The 20586-nt window shown below is 35.0% G+C and overlaps 1 protein-coding gene across 1 annotated transcript; it reads right to left on the reverse strand.

Annotated features, from left to right (window-relative positions):
- Positions 1-2653: 2653 nt before the first annotated feature.
- Positions 2654-20009, reverse strand: FBXO47 (F-box protein 47). The gene is made up of 10 exons (XM_032617423.1): positions 19829-20009; positions 19227-19397; positions 16288-16364; positions 14890-14967; positions 13189-13297; positions 8411-8587; positions 6730-6876; positions 5908-6050; positions 3416-3587; positions 2654-2763 (listed from the first exon to the last, which is right to left on the reverse strand). The coding sequence occupies exons 1-10, from the start codon at positions 20007-20009 to the stop codon at positions 2654-2656; spliced, it is 1365 nt and encodes a 454-aa protein (XP_032473314.1).
- Between the last annotated feature and the right edge of the window lie 577 nt (positions 20010-20586).

A 20586-nucleotide genomic window follows, 5' to 3' on the forward strand; every position in this document is an offset into this window, starting at 1 on the left:
GATTGTTATTAGTGCTATTGTGGTGTGGTGTGTGTATTTAGAAACAATAGTAAAAATAAATATAATGATGTGCTGTTGAGCTTGCTTCTAGTGGAAGTAAAAATCATCCTACAAATCAAGGTCAAAAGAGACTGAGGATATCATTATCAAAAGGGGAGAAAAGCTAGAAGCCCAGGTTAATCTCCTAGTTTAGAAAGACGTACAGGTGAGATAAATTATCTGACCTGTTGGTAGTTTACATCGTCATTTTATGACTGTTCTAGAATGAATTAGAAGTGGACAGTCTCCCAGTGTTTTTAGCTTATTTATTTGCAAATGCTCCCTTTTTTTGTGGCAATATGACTGCCTCTACCATCACTTAAACATCAATACTAATGATAATATATACTTGTGCAAGTTAATTTCCCACCTAAAAATTGATTCACACTTTGTTCCTGATGATAAATGTATTCAGCAAAAACTGCCAAACTGAGGAAACTTCCAATTTGGTCTCAAAGGTTATTTTATCTATTAATAATTGAATGAAGAATTTGTCAGTTTATTTTTTAGTGGTAGCAAGATGATATCATTTATCTACTGTACCCAAAGAATGAATCAGATTTTCTTATGTTCCAAATTTCTGGGGAGGGTGAGATAATAATCTCACAATTATTAAGAATAATGAAATAAGGCGAGTTTTTAAAAAATTTTACAGCAGCAGTCATGTCAATTGAAGTGTGTGATGTGATTCACAATCCAGATAATCAATGTTTTAAATTAAACCATGCTTCTTTTGTAAACCTGCTGAAAATAACTGGTGTGGAGACTTGGATAGTTCAAGGTTCAAGGAGATTTCATGATGCCAAATTTTCTTTCTCTAAGGGAATGAAACTTAACATTTATTTAGCAAAATATTTAAATTATTCACTATTTATATGAAAAATTTTACTTCTTTCCTTTATTTTTCTATTTTCCCCCATATAATTTTCTCAATTTGGAGTCACCAGTGTTTTGACAAAGAAATGGATTAGGCTTTCCAAAGCACATATGGAAAAAAGGGTGAAAGAGGGAAAAGAAAAAGCTAATTAAAGTGTTATTTTTGTATTCTGGTATCTGCCAAATTTTAATCTTTATAATTTAGTTGTGGGTGAATCCTTAAATTGAAAAGAAGAAAATGAAACCAGGATAAAAGCAAGAATTTTGTACATAAATATGTAAATACTAAACTCTGGAGAAAAAATTCCTGCCACTGATGGAATTACAGTTGGACAATCCATCAAAGAAAGACAGTTAATTTCTGACCCTCCAAAAATCGAGGTAAGTCCTTTTGCTACTAAAATATAGTAAAACCTTGTTATTACAATTCATATCGTCTCCATAATTTTCACTCTTTCTCAATCCTATTAAGGTGTGTCATTAGATTGTTATTAGTGGAAGTAAAAATCATCTTTTTGCCAAACTTGAGAATTTCCCACAATTTGTACCCTACTCCTGTGGGTAATTTCTATGTCTTCTAGTTCTTCTTCCCTTCCTCAACTACAGAGGTGAGTTAAGTCAAGGGCTTAGGAAAACAAAAAGTCAGCCTCTGAGAAGTCCAGTGGGAAGGGGTGTGTCTTCAGCAGAAGTAAAGTGATTAAACCCAAGAAGAAAATAGGAGATCCAGGAGGGCTCCAGCATTATTTCAGCTTGTTAGGCACTATTTTTTCTATTTTAATAGTAAGAGTGGCAGTGGCAGAAGCTAGTCAAACTGAAATAGTCCTGGAGCTTCTTGGAATCCATTTACTTGAGTGAAGATACACCCCATTCTCTCATGGGCTGCTCGAACCACCCATGCTTTCAGTTTCCTTCAAGTCCTATTTTTTAAGATAGGGAGAAAAGCTTTAGGAGCAGAATAGCTACTTTCTTTCATTTTATATTTCTCCTTACTTGCAACATTTTACTCTAATCCCCAGGAAAGAATAAAAGATGATTTGATTGTATTAAGACAATATATGCCTTCCTCTATTTATATACTTTTAAGATTGTCTTAGAGAAGGAAATATATGTGTGTGTGCATGTATGTGTATATATATATATATATATATATATACATACACGTATGGATATATATGTAACACACACATACTTCCTTTGGTTTTTGATCTGCAAAACATGAAGCAAATAAAATGTCTTTGTAATCATATGCCAAGAAGGTGGTAAAAAAAATGTGATTTATATCTGCACATTCCAAAACATCATACTGCAAATCTTCACAAACATTCTACGCTATGTTTACACAACCTAAGCAAAGTGAACAGATACACACCATTTAGTGAATTTGGGTCTGTTCTAACTATGCATCAGAATTTTCTCTTGCTTTGAAGACCCACACATACAGGTTGGCTGGCCCCAGATTCTTGAACACTAATGTTCCATTTTAGCTTGGTGTTAGGTTTACCAAAATCTAGAGCAGCTTGTTTTCTAGAGAAATCTTAATACATTCTTGGGTTTGCCTGAAAGTTTTATATTAATAATGGTATAAGCAGTTGCTTCTAAATTTTTATGCAGCTTTGAATTCTTAGGTTACTTAGGTGATAAAAGTCCCATGGATGCTATTCTCTGAGTGTGGAAAATTAGCACTCTTCTAATAGTTAGTTCACTGAGGTTATTCTCTAAATGCAAGGCTTCTGAGTATTTAGGTAGAGAGAGTATTCATGGTCAAATACAGGACCTCCTTATGGAAGTTAGCCTGAGCATGCACAAGATGGAACAAATCCAGAAAGCTTCTGTTGTCTTCATCATGGTCTTCCATATGCCATACACAGGAATAGACAGTAGGGAAAAGAAAATGACAGTTAAGTTTCTAAATATATGATTTCTTTGAAACATAAGATGTTCCAATTTCCCTAATAATATGTAACAGAAGACTAGTTAGTGATTTTCCCTAAGTCAGACGTTAACCATTGAAATCATGGAATTATATTTAGAGCTCTGAATTAGAAATCAGAAGAAAAAGATGCTGGTCCATGCTTTATTGCTTCTAACTTCATGACCTTGGGCAAGTCAGGTAATTTCTCTAAGCCTTAGTTTTCCATCTGTAAAATAGGGTTAATTATCCTGTTGGGCACCTAATAAAACTATAAAAATCTATACGTGTAAACTATACAAATAAAGAATATTATGATGATTATGATAAGTAAGTTAAGTAAGCAAGTTAAAATTTTTTGCTGTGCAGAATTGAAATTAGTTCCTTTCAGAGCAGACTCTTCAACTTTACATTTTCCATTAAAACTAATACCAGATTTAAAAAGTGACGAAACCAGGAACTAAATATATCTCATGGAAAAACAATGTCTGATTTTTCTATTTTTAGCTTGGATATAAAAGTCTACACAGAATTATCTATGTCTTAAGGGGTGACTAGAATGCACTTTACTCACAACTGAGCACCATCTACATGCATACTCACCAGACAGAACTGATTGTAGCATTTCCATTATCACATACGCAAATGCATTTGCCACACTCTGCAGGAAGTTATTTCTTTCCACTGGAGTGCTAAAGACTTTACAGACTTTTTGCATCATTTTAACTGCCCAATCCATGCAGTATAGTTCTTTCTCACATACCTGATTTAGACATACAAAGCATTATGGTAAATCTTTATTTGAAGAAAGCAGTAGAATTTGAAAATGGTATTAACAATGACCGTTTATAATTTTACAGAATTTAATACATATAACATCATGCTGAGTCTATAAATGGGAAATGCTCTTCTATCTAACACTTCTTTGCTCTCAAATGGTATAAATTTAGTGGGGAAAAGTGTGAAGTAAAAAAAGCCTGGTTCAAGATTATCATAGAAAAAAAGATTATCATAGAATATGTGCTTATTAATATAAGAAATAATATTGAAAACAATTGTTAAACATATGAAAAATAAGGCTCCTGCTCATTCATTCAATAAGTGTTTATTGAGCACATGCTAAGAGCTGGGGATACAATGGTAAGCCATAAAGACATGGTCTCTATTTTCAAGGAGTCCAATGAGGGTGACAGACAGACAATTTCAACAGGCAAGAGAGCCCTATGGTGACACCAACTTTCCATCTTGAGAGTAGTAGGGAATATTTCTCTATTATTTAAAACATAGATAAAGTGAAAATTACATGTTTATAGGTAAAACTGACTGAAAGGAAAAAGGTTTATTTACTAATATCTTAAATGGTCAATTTAACTCACATAGCCAAATAACATAGAGCATGAAAATAAACTATATAGTACTGTAACTAAATAATGTTAACCTGACAAGAAAGATATATTGCCTACTTATTATGTGTAAAGCACTGTACAAGGCACTATGAAAGAAATAAGTGGCATAGTCCTGGATTTCAAAGAGTTTGCAATCTATTTTGGGAGATGACTTACCCCACACATACAGTGGCCTTAGAACACCACTGGTAAATGAAGATAAAGAGAAGACAAATCTGAGGCCATTTAGAGAAAATTAATGACCAGAGTTGAGATGTTAAACAGAGAAGGCTTTCCGGAGAAGGTTTCTCCACCCCTAGCGGTTTCCTCTCCATTCCTTTTACTACAGTGTGGCCAAACTCACCTTCCAAAAACGTAAAACTGACAATGTCTCCCTGCTTCCTAAAACTTGTCAGCAGTGTGGCTCCTGTGGTTCAAGCTCCACAGAATGGTCTACCAGGCCCTGCCTTACCTAGCCTCTCCCTTCCTATCTAAACTTACCATCTCCTCCTCTTCTACACATTTTTCCCTTCAGAAATAATACTGAACTGCTTATAGTTCCCTGATACAGTCATGCAGTTCCAATTCTCTCTTTCCTTTTTTTTGTTTTGTTTTGAGGGCCTCTGCTTATTAAAATAAACATTTACATTTAGAATACAATTAATTTAATAGCTTTCTTCACATTTTAAAAGAGCCACAGAGATTTCATTCATGTTTTAAGCAGTTGAGTTGGTGAAGATCCTGTCTCCATTATGTAGAAAATGGATTACATTCAATTATTCCTCACAACAGCCAGCTGAAGATTATTCCATTGCTTTTGAAGCACTTGTTGGGCTGGCATCTGTGATGGAAGCCAAATAAATGAGATATCTATGCAACACATGCAGGTACATGCTTGAATAATCGAACCCCTCTGGTCTGGTGACCACTTCCTATTCATTTAAAAAACTTATATCTACTGGAATTGGGGAAGCCCTCTCTGTACTCTATGCCCACCCAATATTGACTCCTCTCTGATACCTTTGTATCTTTTTTTACATATTTTTGCACTTATCACACTGAATTTATTTATATATACTTTGATATTGCTTAGAAGACTGTAAGCAGCTTTTGGTCAGGGATTTGTTCTATTAATTTCCACAGTCCTAAAATCTCTCACAGGTATGACCCATAGTAAACACTCAATTTGTGTTAAATGAATGAATATTAAATACATTTTTAAATGTTTTTATTTTGAAAAACATTTTAACTATATAAAAGTAAAGAGAGTAGTATTATGAACCCCTAGTATCCATTCCCTAGCTTCAACAATTACTAATCTTGTTTCACTTCTACCACCACTCACTTACACATTCTCTCCCTGCTGCCCAGGGATTATCCTGGAGCAAATCATAAGGGATGCTTTATTTGTAAATGGAATTTAAGGGAAAAAAAAGAATATAACTTGGCAGAGCTGTATAATGACAATCCAGATATTAAGTGGGGAGAGGTTAACACAAGGAATGATTCCAGATATGATAGTTTATTATATAAATTAAAAAAATTTTTTTAAATATATAAAGTATATATAAAAATATATACTTAAATACTTATTCTTTCAAAATGTTTCGTACATATTTCAGTTCCTTCAGGGCAGCTCCCTAGTAGGTCAACTATAATGTTAAACAATTTGCTAGAAAAAACTTATTTTATACTTACCAAAGCCAAAAAGACTATCAGCCTTGCCAGTTCAATGGCCCGTCCATTCATAGCTTTACTAGCCATGAAAGTGAAACAGACGCTATTCCCACTTAGGATTAGGAGATGTGCATTATTCTCTAGAAGCCACTCACGGGGAACCACTTTTATTAAAGAAAGAACAGTTATTTAATGAGAAATTACACAATAGCTATGGTAAACATCATTAAATACATGCAATATTATATTACTTTATTGGAAATACAATCAGTGCCAAGGGAGAATCTCAGAAAAAATGCTTTAGTTTTCCGATTACAGCATTCAACCGGGGACAGAGATTATTTATTGCCAAGTCGCAGCGACTCTTACAAATATACTAGTAATACAGTCAACGCATTTCTCCTACACATAGGTCAACAGACAAGGTGGTGTAATCCTGCTAAAGAAAGAAATCTTGTAAACTTTAGAATCTAAAGGATTATGCAGGAATGGGAAACGTTGTTTCATCTCGCCAGTACCAACAGGAAAGGGCCTTCCTCTTACCCAACATTTGGACGTGTTTCTGAGAACTTCAGAATGGGAATAATTAAGCTAATTAAATTATGAAGCTTTCAAATAATAGCAATAAATACATATTTATAAAATTGGCAAGGAAAATAGAAGGAAAGTAAGTTGATTATATGCATTCTCTTCAAACATAAAGACAAACTTTAAATATTTTAAAGCATTTAGTGATTTCCAATAGGCAGTTCTTTTGTTACCTATAGAGTTGTCCTTACAATTTTATAACTGTATTCTAATAACAAATTTCTATTACTGTATGTGGTAAATAATTCCTTTTACCTGATAGTTCATCTACAAGACTGATAACATCATCTGCTGTCCATTCTTTGGTGCCTGTATCATACAGTAATTTAATGGCATCAGCCAAACCTTTCAGACTGGGTTCATCTGCAGGTCCTTCTATCATTTTCTGCCAAACCACCTGTCCTGAATGATAATTGAAACAAAAGCTAGGCTATGACAGAATAGTTGGCTTTGTGACAAAGACTACACAGATTGTTTAAAAAGGAAATTGGATTGCATAATGGAATCCATTACTTATATATGCTACTTTCATAATGAAAGGTCAATTCTGATAACAGTATAAATTTTAATGTCTCTGACTGATGTGATGAAGCACAGCAACAATAGCTAAATGAGGAAAAGAAAAGGTAGTTTCACCAAGCAAAACACTGTTTCTGGTTCAAAGATAATGCTACCCCATAACAGAAATTAAAATAAACAATTGATGTAATCTTACTAAAATGAAATAAAACCTAGTGATAGACTTCCAAAAAGAGAGCATGCTGTATCTGAGAATTTTCCAGACATTTACATCAAAACAGAGTAATCCAGTCAATTTTTTATTATTTATCTATGACCCAATTTCTCTTGTGAATTACACAAACAAAATTTGATCCCAGATTGGCTTCCTGCTGCTACTCAACACACTTTAAACTAGTTAACTCCTGATATAAGGCAGTGTGAACTAAATACATGCTAATTTTAACATTCATCCAAGCAAAACTTAATTAGAAAGGCCAAAAAATTGCAAAAAATAATATGATGCACCCCAAATTAAGTAAAACATCAATTCTGACTACCACATTGCTTCCCTTGCATTATTAGTCCCCTACAGCAGCAAATATAATCTTGAGTTAAGATAATGCTTAAAGGGTTTCCCTGGTGGCACAGTGGTTGGGAATCCACCTGCCAATGCAGGAGACACGGGTTTGAGTCCTGGCCCAGGAATATCCCACATGCCTCAAAGCAACTAAACCCATGCACCACAACTACTGAGCCTGAGCTCTAGAACCCGCGAGCCACAACTACTGAGCCTACGTGCCACAACTACTGAAGCCTGTGCGCCTAGAGCCCGTGTTCCACAACAAGAGAAGCCACCGCAATGAGAAGCCTGCACACCGCAAGGAAGAGTAGCCCCTGCTTACCGCAACTAAAGAAAGCCCGTGTGCAGCAACGAAGACCCAACACAGACAAAATAAATAAATAAATATATTTTTTAAAAAAATAATAATGTTTGTTTGTTTGTTTGTGGTACGTGGGCCTCTCACTGTTGTGGCCTCTCCCGTTGTGGAGCACAGGCTCCGGACGCGCAGGCTCAGCGGCCATGGCTCACGGGCCCAGCCGCTCCGCGGCATGTGAGATCTTCCTGGACCGGGGCACGAACCCGTGTGCCCTGCATCGGCAGGCGGACTCTCAACCACTGCGCCACCAGGGAAGTCCGAAATGCAGTTATTTTGGGTAAATCAGAGATGATGAGAATATATTTGGAAATGGCCTGCAGCAGAACAATTTCTGTCTTGGTGCTTAAGTTATATACAAGTCAATGTAGTATATACATTTATGAAACATGGTTTACTTATTAGGAATGATGAAACTAAGCAGGTACAAAAAGATGTTTCCTAAACTGAAAGTAATTAACCAATTTTGTAACATACATCCCAAAGAAATGGATGCTCACCATCTTGAGGAGCTACTGGTCCAAAGATGATATACAGTAATCTTGCCTGATTCACCATTGGCCATGGTTTTAATATGCACGTCAACCAAAATGCAGAATCGCTTTGATGGGTCCAACGATCAAGAAAAACATTCCTACAGAACAGTCTGATCCATAACTCCAGTTTTGTGGCAACTCCTATGAAGACAAAAGCACTGTAAACAATTCTTCTTAGAAAGATTGATATGCATATTGGATAGGTCAAGACATACATCATTAAATGCTTTGTACTGAGAGTGTTACTTCATTTTACTCTGTAAAAATTTGAGATTATCAAGGAACTACTTTTTTAAAAACAACTTTATTGGGATACAATTCACATCCCATAAAATTTACCAATTTAAAGTGTACAATTCAACGTTTTTTTAAAGTATATTCACAGATATATGCGCCCATTACCAAGTAAATTTTAGAACATCTTGATTACCTCAAAAAGAAACCCTGCTCTTTTAGCTATCACTCTCCTATCCTTCTGCCCTTTACCACACCCAGCACTAAGCACTACTTGCCGTCTCTGTAGATTTTCCTATTCTTCATATGAATGAAGTCACGTAGTAGGTGGTTTTTTGTGACTGACTTCTTTCCTTAGCATTTTTTTTTTAATACTTATTTTCTATTTATTTATTTGGCTGTGTTGGGTCTTAGTTGTGGCATGTGGGATCTTTACATTGCAGTGCATGAGCTTCTCTAGTTGCGGCACGTGTGTTCCAGAGTGCGTGGGTTCAGTACTTGTGGGCTTAGTTGCCCCGTGGCATGTGGGATCTTAGTTCCCCAACCAGGGATGGAACCCATGTTGCCTGCATTGGAAGGCGGATTCTTAACCACTGGACCACCAGGGAAGTCCCCTTAGTATGTTTTCAAGGTATATCCATGTTATGGTAAGTATCAATACTTCATTTCCTTTTTATGGCCAAATAATATTCCATTGTATAGATATACCACATTGTTTATCGATTCACCAATTGATGGATATTTGGGTTGTCTCACCTTTTGGCTATTATGAACAATGTTGCTATTAACATTCATGTACAAGTTTCTGTATGGACATATGTTTTCATTTCTCTTGAGGATATACCTAGGAATGGGATTGTTGGGTCATACGGTAACTCTATATTTAATTATTGAATAACTACCAGATTGTTTCCAAAGTGACTGCACCATTTTGCATTCCCACCAGCAATGTATGAGGGCTCCAAATTCCCCACATTCTCACCAACGCTTGTTATCTGACTTTTTGGTTCTAGCCATCCTAGTGGGTATGAAGTGGTATCTCACGGTTTTCTTTAAACAGCTTTATTGAAATATATATAATTTACATACTGTATACCTTACCCTTTAATGTATATAATTCAACAGTTTTTGATATATTACATTATTTTCCTAAATTGTGGTAAATATATATGATATAAAATTTGCTATTTTAACCATTTTTAAACTATACAATGCAGTGGCATCAATTACAGTCACAGTGTTGTTCAACCATCACCACTGTCTTACACTAAAATTTTTCATCTCAAACAGAAACTCTGTAACCATTAAGCAATAACTCTGCATTCCCTATCTTCCCACATCCTGGTAACCTCTAATCTACCTTCTGTTTTTATGAATTTGCCTGTTCTAGGTACCTCACATAAGTGGAATCATACAATATTTGTCTTTTGTGTCTGACTTATTTCACTTAGCATATATTTTCTTTTTTTTAATTAATTAATTTTATTTTATTTTTGGCTGCGTTGGGTCTTCATTGCCGCGCATGGGCTTTCTCTAGTTGCAGCGAGTGGGGACTACTCTTCTTTGTGGTGCGCAGGCTTCTCATTGCGGTGGCTTCTCTTGCTGTGGAGCATGGGCTCTAAGCGCATGGACTTCAGTAGCTGTGGTACATGGACTCAGCAGTTGTGGCTTGCAGGCTCTAGAGCGCAGGCTCAGTAGTTGTGGGACACAGGCTTAGCTGTTCCATGGCATGTGGGATCTTCTCGGACCAGGGCTCAAACCTGTGTCCCCTGCACTGGCAGGCATACTCTTAACCACTGTGCCACCAGGTAAGCCCCTTAGCATATATTTTCAGTGTTCATCCATGTTGTGGCCTGTATCAAAACTTCACCCCTTTTTATGAGTGAATAATATTCCATTGTATGTATATGCCACATTTTGTCTATTCATTCATCTATTGATGAACACTTGGGTTGTTTCCAGTTTTTGGCTACTGAAAATAATGCTTCAGTGAACCCTGGTGCACAAGTATTTGTCCTTGTTCCTGCTCTCAATTTCCTTAGTTATGTACTTAGGAGTGCAATTGCTGAGTCATATGATAACTCCACCTTTAGCTTTTTGAGGAATGTCCAAATTGTTTTCCCTGGTGGTGGTACCATTTTACATTTTATATTTTTATACCATTTATGTTCTACTTACTTGTAGATAAGACAAGTGTAAATGGAAAGTCTGCCAATGCACTAAGGCCATATGTAAGTGTCTCCTGATGTGTTAAGTCAAGTAACACAGAAGTTTAGAGGAGAGAGATTATTGCAGGTCTGGGAAGATCAGGAAAGGTTTTACAGAGGAGGTCAGGTAAATTGGGTCTTAAAGGAGGTCAGGTAAATTGGGTCTTAAAAAGGAGAGATGGTATTTCAGGAAAAAGAGAGAATGAATAAAAGGTATGAGGTAGAAATGTGTAAGACGTGTCTGAGATACAGTGAGTAGAGCAATATGCCTATGTCAAACTGATACAGAAGTAGCGGGCAATAATTTTGAAAAAGTAAGTTAGGATTAGAATATGAAGGCCGATATAAACAGTTTGGGCTTTATTTTGAAGATATAAGGAAGCTAATAAAACTTTTTGATCAAGAGAGAGACATGATAAATTAATTTTGTTATTGTTTCATTGGGCTTCTATGTCTGCCTTTAAAATTAAAATCTGCCATGATTTGTTTCATAATGAAATATTTCAAGCTGGCAGAAAAGCAGAGATACTATAACAAACACTGTGTACTGATCAGCTAGCTTTGTCAAATCTTTATTTTTTTGCTATATTTGCTTCAGATTTTTAAAAATAAATAAAACATTCTGATATAGTTAAAACTTCTTGTGTATCAGTCCCAATCACCTTCCTCCCCAGAGGTAATCACCATCTTGAATTGGGTTTTATCCCTCCTGTATTAGTCAGCTTTCTCTAGAGAAACGAAACTAACAGGATGTGTGTATATACATAGAGAAGGATTTATTTTGAGGAATTTGCTCATGAGGATTCTGGAAGCTTGGCAAGTCCATAATCTGCAGGGTAGGGTGGGTGGCTGCAGACAAGAGAAGAGTTCTAGTTCAAGTCCAAAGGCAGTCTGTTGGTAGAATTCTTTCTTGTTTGGGGAGGGGAGTCTTTTTCTGTTAAGGCCTTCAAGTGATTGGATGAGGCCCACTCACATTATGGAGGGTAATCTACTTTACTCAAAATCTACTGAGTTAAATGTTAATCTCATCTAAAAAATAACTTCAAAGAAACATCTAGAATAATGTTTGACCAAATATCTGGGTACTGTGGCCTACCCAAGTTGACACCCAAAATTAACTATCATGCCTCCCAACTATGTTTTTATACTTTTTTACATATGTATATAACCATAAAGAATCTATAGAATTGTTTTGCATGTTTTTAATATGTATATAAATGGTATATTAAAAGCATTGCTTGGTAACCTTGTTTTCTCAAATTATATTTTGAGATTTATCCATAGTAAGACACATGGCTCTAGTTAATTCATTTTAACTACTAATGTTTTTTTTTTAAATAGATTTATTTTTTTATTTTTATTTTTGGCTGCATTGGGTCTTCGTTGCCACGCATGGGCTTCTCTCTAGTTGCAGCGAGCGGGGGCTACCCTTCGTTGCGGTGCGCAGGCTTCTCATTGTGGTGGCTTCTCTTGTTGCGGAGCACGGGCTCTAGGTGCATGGGCTTCAGCAGTTGTGGCACGTGGGCTCAGTAGTTGTGGCTTGCAGGCTCTAGAGCATAGGCTCAATAGTTGTGGCACACGAGCTTAGTTACTCCGTGGCGTGTGGGATCTTCCGGGACCAGGGCTCGAACCCATGTCCCCTGCATTGGCAGGCAGATTCTCAACCACTGCACCACCAGGGAAGCCCACTACTAATGGTTTTAATTGTATAAATATGCCATAATTCATTTATCCATTCTCCTGACAACAGGCATTACTTTGTTTGCAGCTTTCCCTGGTTACATGCTGCAATGCTCATTCTTATACGCCTCCTTGTGCATACTGTGGGAGTTTCTCAGAATGAAACTGCTAAATTGTAGGGTTCTTTTAATTTTTTTTTTTGGCTGCACCGTGCAGCATGCAGGATCTTAGTTCCCCAACCAGGGATCACACACAGTGGAAGCATGGAGTCCCAACCACTGGACTGCCAGGAAAGTCCCTCTTATAATTTTTAAAATATGAACTATTTCAGGTATATATAGAAGTTTAAAAAATACTATAATGAACACCTTTGTATCCTCCACCAGCTTAAGGAATAAAATATTATTAATGTGGTTGAAGCCCTCTGAGAGCTTCTCCTTCTCTAATCACAGGCCACTTCTGCCTCACTATCTGATTCAGTGTTTATCATTCCCTTGCATCTCTTTGTCTTTTTACTACAAACGAATGCCACAATTTATTTTGAAATACACTTTAGAACTATACTTTTTTTTTTCTATTTTAATCTCTGTATAAGGTTATCTCTGAATTTTAGTTCTTTACCTGGTTTGCTGCAGACAACTGTCTGCATGTTGCGGGAGAGATTAGTCAGCTCACATAAGAAGTTATAAACACGATGGCACTCAAGTTCATCCCATCCTGCTGTTAAGGTCTGAGGATGATAAAGGAAACATTTCAGATGTTCAAACCATCAAATCAAAACATAAGTCACTATTGCCTTATGACCATAACTGCTGTAGCATAAAATCGAGGCAATGTGCAATTTTTATCCACTATGGAACTGTTCAAATTCGTAGGAAATTTTATATAAACAAAACCTAGAAATGCTCCAAAATCCAGTTTCTTTTTGGTTGCATAGGGAGTATCTTTTCAGGGAACTAAATGGTACTGAATCCTGAACTCTGACAGTATAGATACAACTTTAGACATCTGACTCACAACCATACTGTGGCTTAGTTTTAGACTACAGTAGAACCCTTTTGGTCCCCTCTAGCTATCAGTTATGATATGGCTTACAAATGATAATGACCTCATTTTAATGTGACAATTATGAGCATTTATTTACAACATTTGGGTGTGAACAAAAAACAATTTTTATTAGGACCAAATATAGTAATTATCTTTGAGGAGACCAGAATGTACAGTTAAACATATATGAAAAATTCAAATGGTATTCAACTATATGTAGATTTTGAAAAAGTTGATTAATCATATCAATTTTTCTTAAAATAGTTGAACTATATTTCAGTAGTTTAAAAATGAATCTTATTCTCTTTGGAAGGACATAATAGAAACTGCTAACAGTGGTTACTTCTGTTGAAGGGAACTCTGTGAACAAGGAACAGGCCTGGGAGGAGACTTAATATTCACTTTATACCATTTTGTACCTTTTGAATTTTATATGAATACATGTGCTCATATTACCTGTTCCAAAGGGAAAAAGAAAAAGCAGAAATCTATCTATCTTGGAAGAGGGCTAGAAGGAGGGCCTATGCCCCTGGAACCTGTACATGCAGATGGTGGCTGGCTGGCAGGATGGGTTATAAGCAAGGCTGTTGTAAGATTGTTGTAAACCTCATAAGGTTGCTGTAATATTTATGTAAGTTAATACATGTAAACTGCTTAGAACAGTGCAATATATTAATAATATATTGAACAGCATTAATAATAATGTTATTATTATAATGTTTATAATAAAATAGTAAAAAGTGTTCTTAAAATCATGCAGTTGATTTCTTCCCCCCTCCCAGGTTTACTGAGATATAATTGATGTATAACATTGTATAAGTTAAAGACATATAACATAGTAATTATATATATATAGCAAAATAATTACCACAAAAAGGTTAGTTATCCATATCATTTCCTATAGTTACTATTTTTTTATACAGTTCATTTCTAAGGTCACATCTTAAATAACTAGCCCAAGACTTAAAACTCATTGCACACACACACCCTCTACCCCACAATATTTCTAGTCATTACAATTGGCTGGAAACTTCAAGGACATTGGTATAGAGCAAATAAGTGTTAAACATTTCTTACCAGTGAGAAATCCAAGAAGAAAATCTGAGGTGGCAAACATATTATTGGATTAACACATCCTCAAACATTTACAATGTTATTTTGTTTTCTTTTTAGATCATTATTACTTTTATTATCCTATAGAAAGACAGATTACATGCTCTACTTGATAACAGTTCAAAAAGAATTCCTTTTCTTCTTTCACTAAAAAAAATGTACCTGTAAAAACATGCCGTAACATGGTAATCCTAAACATTGCAATGGAGTTACACAGCCGTTAAATTTAAAACAGGAAACCTGTAAAGAGAACAACTGTTAATTCCTCCTTTTCACTGCAACTGTGCAATGATGTGACATTCAAATTTAATGGAAATACGCAAGGATTGTTTTCAGTCTAAACTGAAAATAACTAAAACACTAAACAACTGATTAGTCACATGTTATATAGGTGGAGATTATGAAACATAAAACAAGCTCCTCAAGGAGCTCACACTTTATTTAGAACAATAAGATATACATACATGAAATTAATTTTATATTTCAGGATAAAGTATGTATAAATGCTAAAATGACCAAATAAACATATCAGATACAATGAAAGCAGGGAAAGGATAATTTTGAGAATGATTAAAAAAGCTTATGAAGGATGTGAAACAAGCAATGTCTTTAAGTAGGATTCAAATATAATCAATAGATAGTATTGGTGAGGGAAACAATAAGGGCAAAATGGTATAGAGGTAAAAATTTTAAATATTCATTTGGACAGAAAGATATGAGCAGCTTAATGAGGCTCAAAGTAGTAGAAAGTAAGGCTGCACTGTCGGGGGAACCCTAAATACCACCTGTGGACTTTGGACCTTATCTTGATGAAACTGAGTAGCCACGGAAATATTTTTAAAAGCAAGAAAATTAATTTGATGTAAGTGATTCAGCATTTAGAATGTCTTGGGAAGTGAAGAAGTGAATGGCAGAAAGATCATCTTGGAAGCTGCTGCAATAACATACAGCTGAACTCAATGCAAACACTGACATGAAAAAAGCCAGTGGATCAGAAACAGTTTGCATACTATTGAGTGTAAAACTGAATCAGCAGTATTAGATATATATTGGGTTTATATAGTAAAACTCAATGTCTAACAGAGATTATGCCCAAACATATTGATACACATTTCCAAGGCATAAATTATCATAAAAGGTTTGTCATTTTATATATTAAAAATAGTTTTAACACAAATATTTAAATAGTAAAATGTTAACATTTGGAAATAATTTTCATTTTAATAAAATATCTAAATCACCACTTTAAAACAACCTCAGAATTCCCACATGAGGTAAAAATACTTTTACTACTCTGATAAACCTAATAAACTTGAATGATGTACTTAGTTATATGTAAAAATTATTTTATAATAAGTAAAATACTCCTATACTACATTTTGGTGTTTTATAATCTCTGAGCACTTGGTAAAGTATTAGATTATCATCAACCAACTTTTTAGTACCAATTCATGAAATTCCACTAATTAAAGATAGATTTAAAATGAGTATAAGACATTAATAATAAAATATATTTACTGGAAATCAAGACTGTGAGCTAATTCAGAAGTATGATCTTACTTCTGCAAGTATCTTGTGAATGTACTTCAGTCTTTCCTTTGTGGGTAGCAGCAATGTACATCTTTTAAACAGTAGACCTGAGAAAGTAAAGAGACATATGAAAAAATGACAATGTAATTAACTTAAGAATATCTATAACTCACAGAATAATGTTTCCTGAAAGTCAAGTATACGATAGTGGATTGTGAGCTGATAGAGTTTTTAAGAGGAAGTTTGGGAGGAAGGGTGCAAAACACATATATGGTGTTTACCAAGTGACTCTGGTGTCTACCCAAGAGGCTATGGCATAAAATCTTACAAAAAATTGTGAAATTGATGGTATAGTACAGATATGAGAAAGTATTCAGATTTTAAAAGATACAATAACCAAACACAAAACACAACAGGGAAACTCTGCTGTCTTTATTTCATAGAAAACATATTCCAATACTTCTTAAAATTAAGCTCATGTCCACCATGAAAAATGTTTTAAGAGTTGCTAATGGAAAGAATGAGAAAAGAGATTTTGTACTCCTTTCTCCAAATACAAAAACTTGAAGTCGTAAGTATTTAAAATTTCAGAGATTAGAAGTCGGTTTTTCTCTCACAGAAAGTATCCAGTTTGGATGAAATATTTATCTCTTCCTTCAGAGATATCCTTTTATGGGGCTTGCATGTTAAGAATGTATAGAATTTTGTGTTTAGATATTTAAAAAAGAAAAAAACCCCTTCAATTTCCCAGTGAGATATGTAACTTGAACTACAGTGACAGGAAGTGTATGGTTATGATTTATTTCCTCTAAGTGTTCTGTTTTCCTAAAATGGCAATACATTGTTAACATTCCTATAAGGCCAAATGTCCTCAAACTAAAAATAAGATACATGGTAGGAAAATATATATCTGAATATCATGACTTTCTTCAGTTTTCATCTTCTCTGCATTTACTTTTTTACATAATATAATAACTACTTTATATATAATTCTGTAGACTCTATGGGAATTGAATCTATTTTTAGAAGTTGCTATGTTTGGGCAACACATGACCAGAATTGAGTTTTAAACATAAGCCCTCCTTATTATTGTACATAAAAAGACATTTTCAGTGTTTAGTTTTCAGGCTGAGTTCTCTTCCTTTCATGTTTTGGCATCCAGTCCCATGGCATATCATAGCTGGGGAATTGTAAGCTATAATTGTATGTTGGTTGCTTTTTCTAATGTAGAACGCCTATTTTTAAGGGTTTCAATTTACCATAAAAACCAATTCTGGCTGGGCTTCCCTGGTGGCACAGTGGTTGAGAGTCCGTCTGCCTAAGCAGGGGATGCGGGTTCGTGCCCCAGTCCGAAAAGATCCCACATGCCGCGAAGCAGTTAGGCCCGTGAGCCATGGCCAATGAGCCTGCGTGTTCGGAGCCTGTGCTCCGCAACGGGAGAGGCCACAACAGTGAGAGGCCCGTGTACGGCAAAAAAAAAAAAACCCAAAAAACAATACTGGCTGACTTATTTATTCTTTTAACACAGGTGCTCTGCTATACCCTTTAGAGACTAACTTCTTTAATTTCTTCCCACTAAAATAGAGTCAGATGTAACGTTCTTTCCACACTGACCATCTGCTCTGTTTTGTATGAAGAAGCAAATTAAAATTTATAATCTTAGAATGGAGAATTCTGAAAATGTTATTTTAATGTCGGAAAACAAGAACAGATCAGATAGAAATGGCAACATAGGAAATGGTAAGTACATCAAACATTTGTCTAAAGAATTAGTCATAAGCTAGGTGTCTGCACAAAATTTAAATGGAAGGTTGAAATCATTACATGAGTAAAACCATTTTTAAAAGCTAGCTTTTGAGATCAATACATATTTGTATTTTTAACTGAATTATCCACATAATTGTCTTAATGCTATTTTGTTTGTTTATGCAATTGAACCTGGTCAGGGAGAAAAAATTCATTCAAATTAAAACTAAAGAATAAGTTTTTCCCAAGTAGCCTTCCTCAGCATCCGATGATATTGGAAAAAAGATATTCACAATGACAAGAAGCAAAAAGTAGTTGCCATATTCTGTTACAGGCTTCACAAAGCCTAATCATAAATACTGAAACCAATAACATTGTAACCAGATTACAGACCTTTCACTTAGCCTTACTAAGTATACTTGTCAAATACACTTTGATGTATTTACATATCTATATAGTCTTATTTTATTATCTTAAAGCTAGGCATCCTTGAGCTACTAAAAGGTAACTTACTCTTATGGCTTTATTTACATCTCAACATCACTCTGATATTTAATTTTATTGCCATGTTTTGGTTAATTATAAGTAGCTTCATAATTAAACTGGTGTCATTAGTCAAGTCAAAATTAGAATTTTTTTTCAGCACTCTTAGGGAGAATGAAATCAATGAATGGGGTAAAAGACATAAATGATTACAAATCAAGGGAAGAAATTGTCCAGAATTTCTTTTGATAAGGTTAATTTAATAATAGCATTATGATTTATTAGTAAATATGCACAGTGCTTTAAAAAAAAAGAAAACCACTGTTTCTGATAAGAGAATAAGTGATTTTTCACAATAATATGCTTAAATTTCTATTTTAATTAGATTATGGTTGAAAGGGAAAAGCAGTACAGAAATAAAACTCATTAGATTCACAGGAAGTAAAGCATAGAAAATACATCAATTTCCTAAACTGGCAAGCCACCTAGACAATAAGCACAGGTGACATTGTATCCACATGAAATCACAAGGACTGACACTTTAAAGTGCATTCTCTCATCTTTAAATATAAGTGTAAGGGACTGTTATTAAGGGAAAGTCCTTACACTGAAGAGTAAAAGCATCATAGAAATAGGAAGTATTCCATTTCGCACGGGCCTTACAGAATTGTATAATAAAATCCCCTTAATTAAGTATAGTTCTTTACTTGTTACAATTCTCATTACATTACATAAATTACCTAGAGATCTGTAGTGTTCCAATATAGTGGAGTCTTGTCTCCTGTCAGGCAGCTCAAGGTTATGAAAGTCCTGTAGTAAAAGTCTTTTGCTTCCTGATGAGGTTGAGATATAATTAATAATGTGCTGGCTGACTGTTTTGGACACCATGCTTAGCACGCTGATATCCTTCACTATCAAAAGAAACATATATATATACACACACACACACATATATCAACGGCTTAAATACAAGAACATCACTATTAGCACAATCTATTTATTTATAATAGATTAATAACAATAATATTAATACTAAATAAATAAATAATAAAAGTGGGGGAAAAGGAAAATCTTAAAATTGTTTTAAATCTAGTTCTCAATGAATTAGAAACATTGGGGATTTAACAGTCAAATTACCATGTCATTATAATTAGAAGCATGTTTTAAAGCATTTGAGTATCATATTTTCTTTGAGTACCACTTACCTAACACTGATGAAATTTTAAAAATAAACAGTGTGAACACCATTAACATTCTAGCAGGGCCTAAGATGACAAACTAGTTCTTGGGGAAAATAAAACATTCAATTGTCCGTGTAGCCTACTCAGTCCCCAAACCTCACCTGACAAACATCTTAAGATTATTTGGAATATTTCCAATGGCAAGGCTTTAAAATTTCCAAGTGTTGATAAGGGCTGAGAATCTGGGTCAAGGATGTTGGAAAAACGGCTGGATCGATGATTACGACGTCTGTATTTCTGGGTGGGAATCAAAGTGAAACTGGTATTTACTCTAGATGCCATTTTTTTTCTTATCTCATGAATTTATCCTGATTAGAAAAACAAAGTAAAAGAGACAATGAAGAAAGGAAATCAAAACGGTGAAGAGCTGTTGTTTTTTAAAATGGAGAGGTTCATACATTGAAGGGCAACAGCTGCCTCTTTGTATTTACAAAACTTTTAATGTGATGTCCAATTTATGGAGTTCCAACCAGTAGAGTCTATTTATTCATCTCAGCATGATATGAAATACTTAAAAATCTTTTCCCTCTTAGCCAAATATTTTAGATAGAGCTTTAGCAGAAAATGAGATGTGTATTTGGATGAGATATATTCTAAGAAAAGAAATGTGACATTTTTATGTGATATTTTTAAAGGGGCTTCCCTGGTGGCACAGTGGTTAAGAATCCACCTGCCAATGCAGGGGACATGGGTTTGAGCCCTGGTCTGGGAGGATCCCATATGCCGCAGAGCAACTAAGCCCGTGTGCCACAAATACTGCGCCTGCGTGCTACAACTACTGAAGCCCACGCACCTAGAGCCCTTGCTCTGCAACAAGAGAAGCCACCGCAATGAGAAGCCTGAGCACCGCAACAAAGAG

Source organism: Phocoena sinus, chromosome 20 (assembly GCF_008692025.1).
Source record: "Phocoena sinus isolate mPhoSin1 chromosome 20, mPhoSin1.pri, whole genome shotgun sequence".
NCBI classification, from domain to species: domain Eukaryota; kingdom Metazoa; phylum Chordata; class Mammalia; order Artiodactyla; family Phocoenidae; genus Phocoena; species Phocoena sinus.

Coding starts and splice junctions, on each gene's coding strand:
- FBXO47 (XM_032617423.1), bottom strand. CDS start 20,009: ATGGCATCTAGAGTAAATACCAGTTTCACTTTGATTCCCACCCAGAAA. Junction 14,968..16,287: donor TTCACAAGATACTTGCAGAA/GTAAGATCATAC, acceptor TTCTCTTTACAG/GTTTCCTGTTTTAAATTTAA. Junction 2,764..3,415: donor TCTGTCTGGTGAGTATGCAT/GTAGATGGTGCT, acceptor GGCATATGGAAG/ACCATGATGAAGACAACAGA.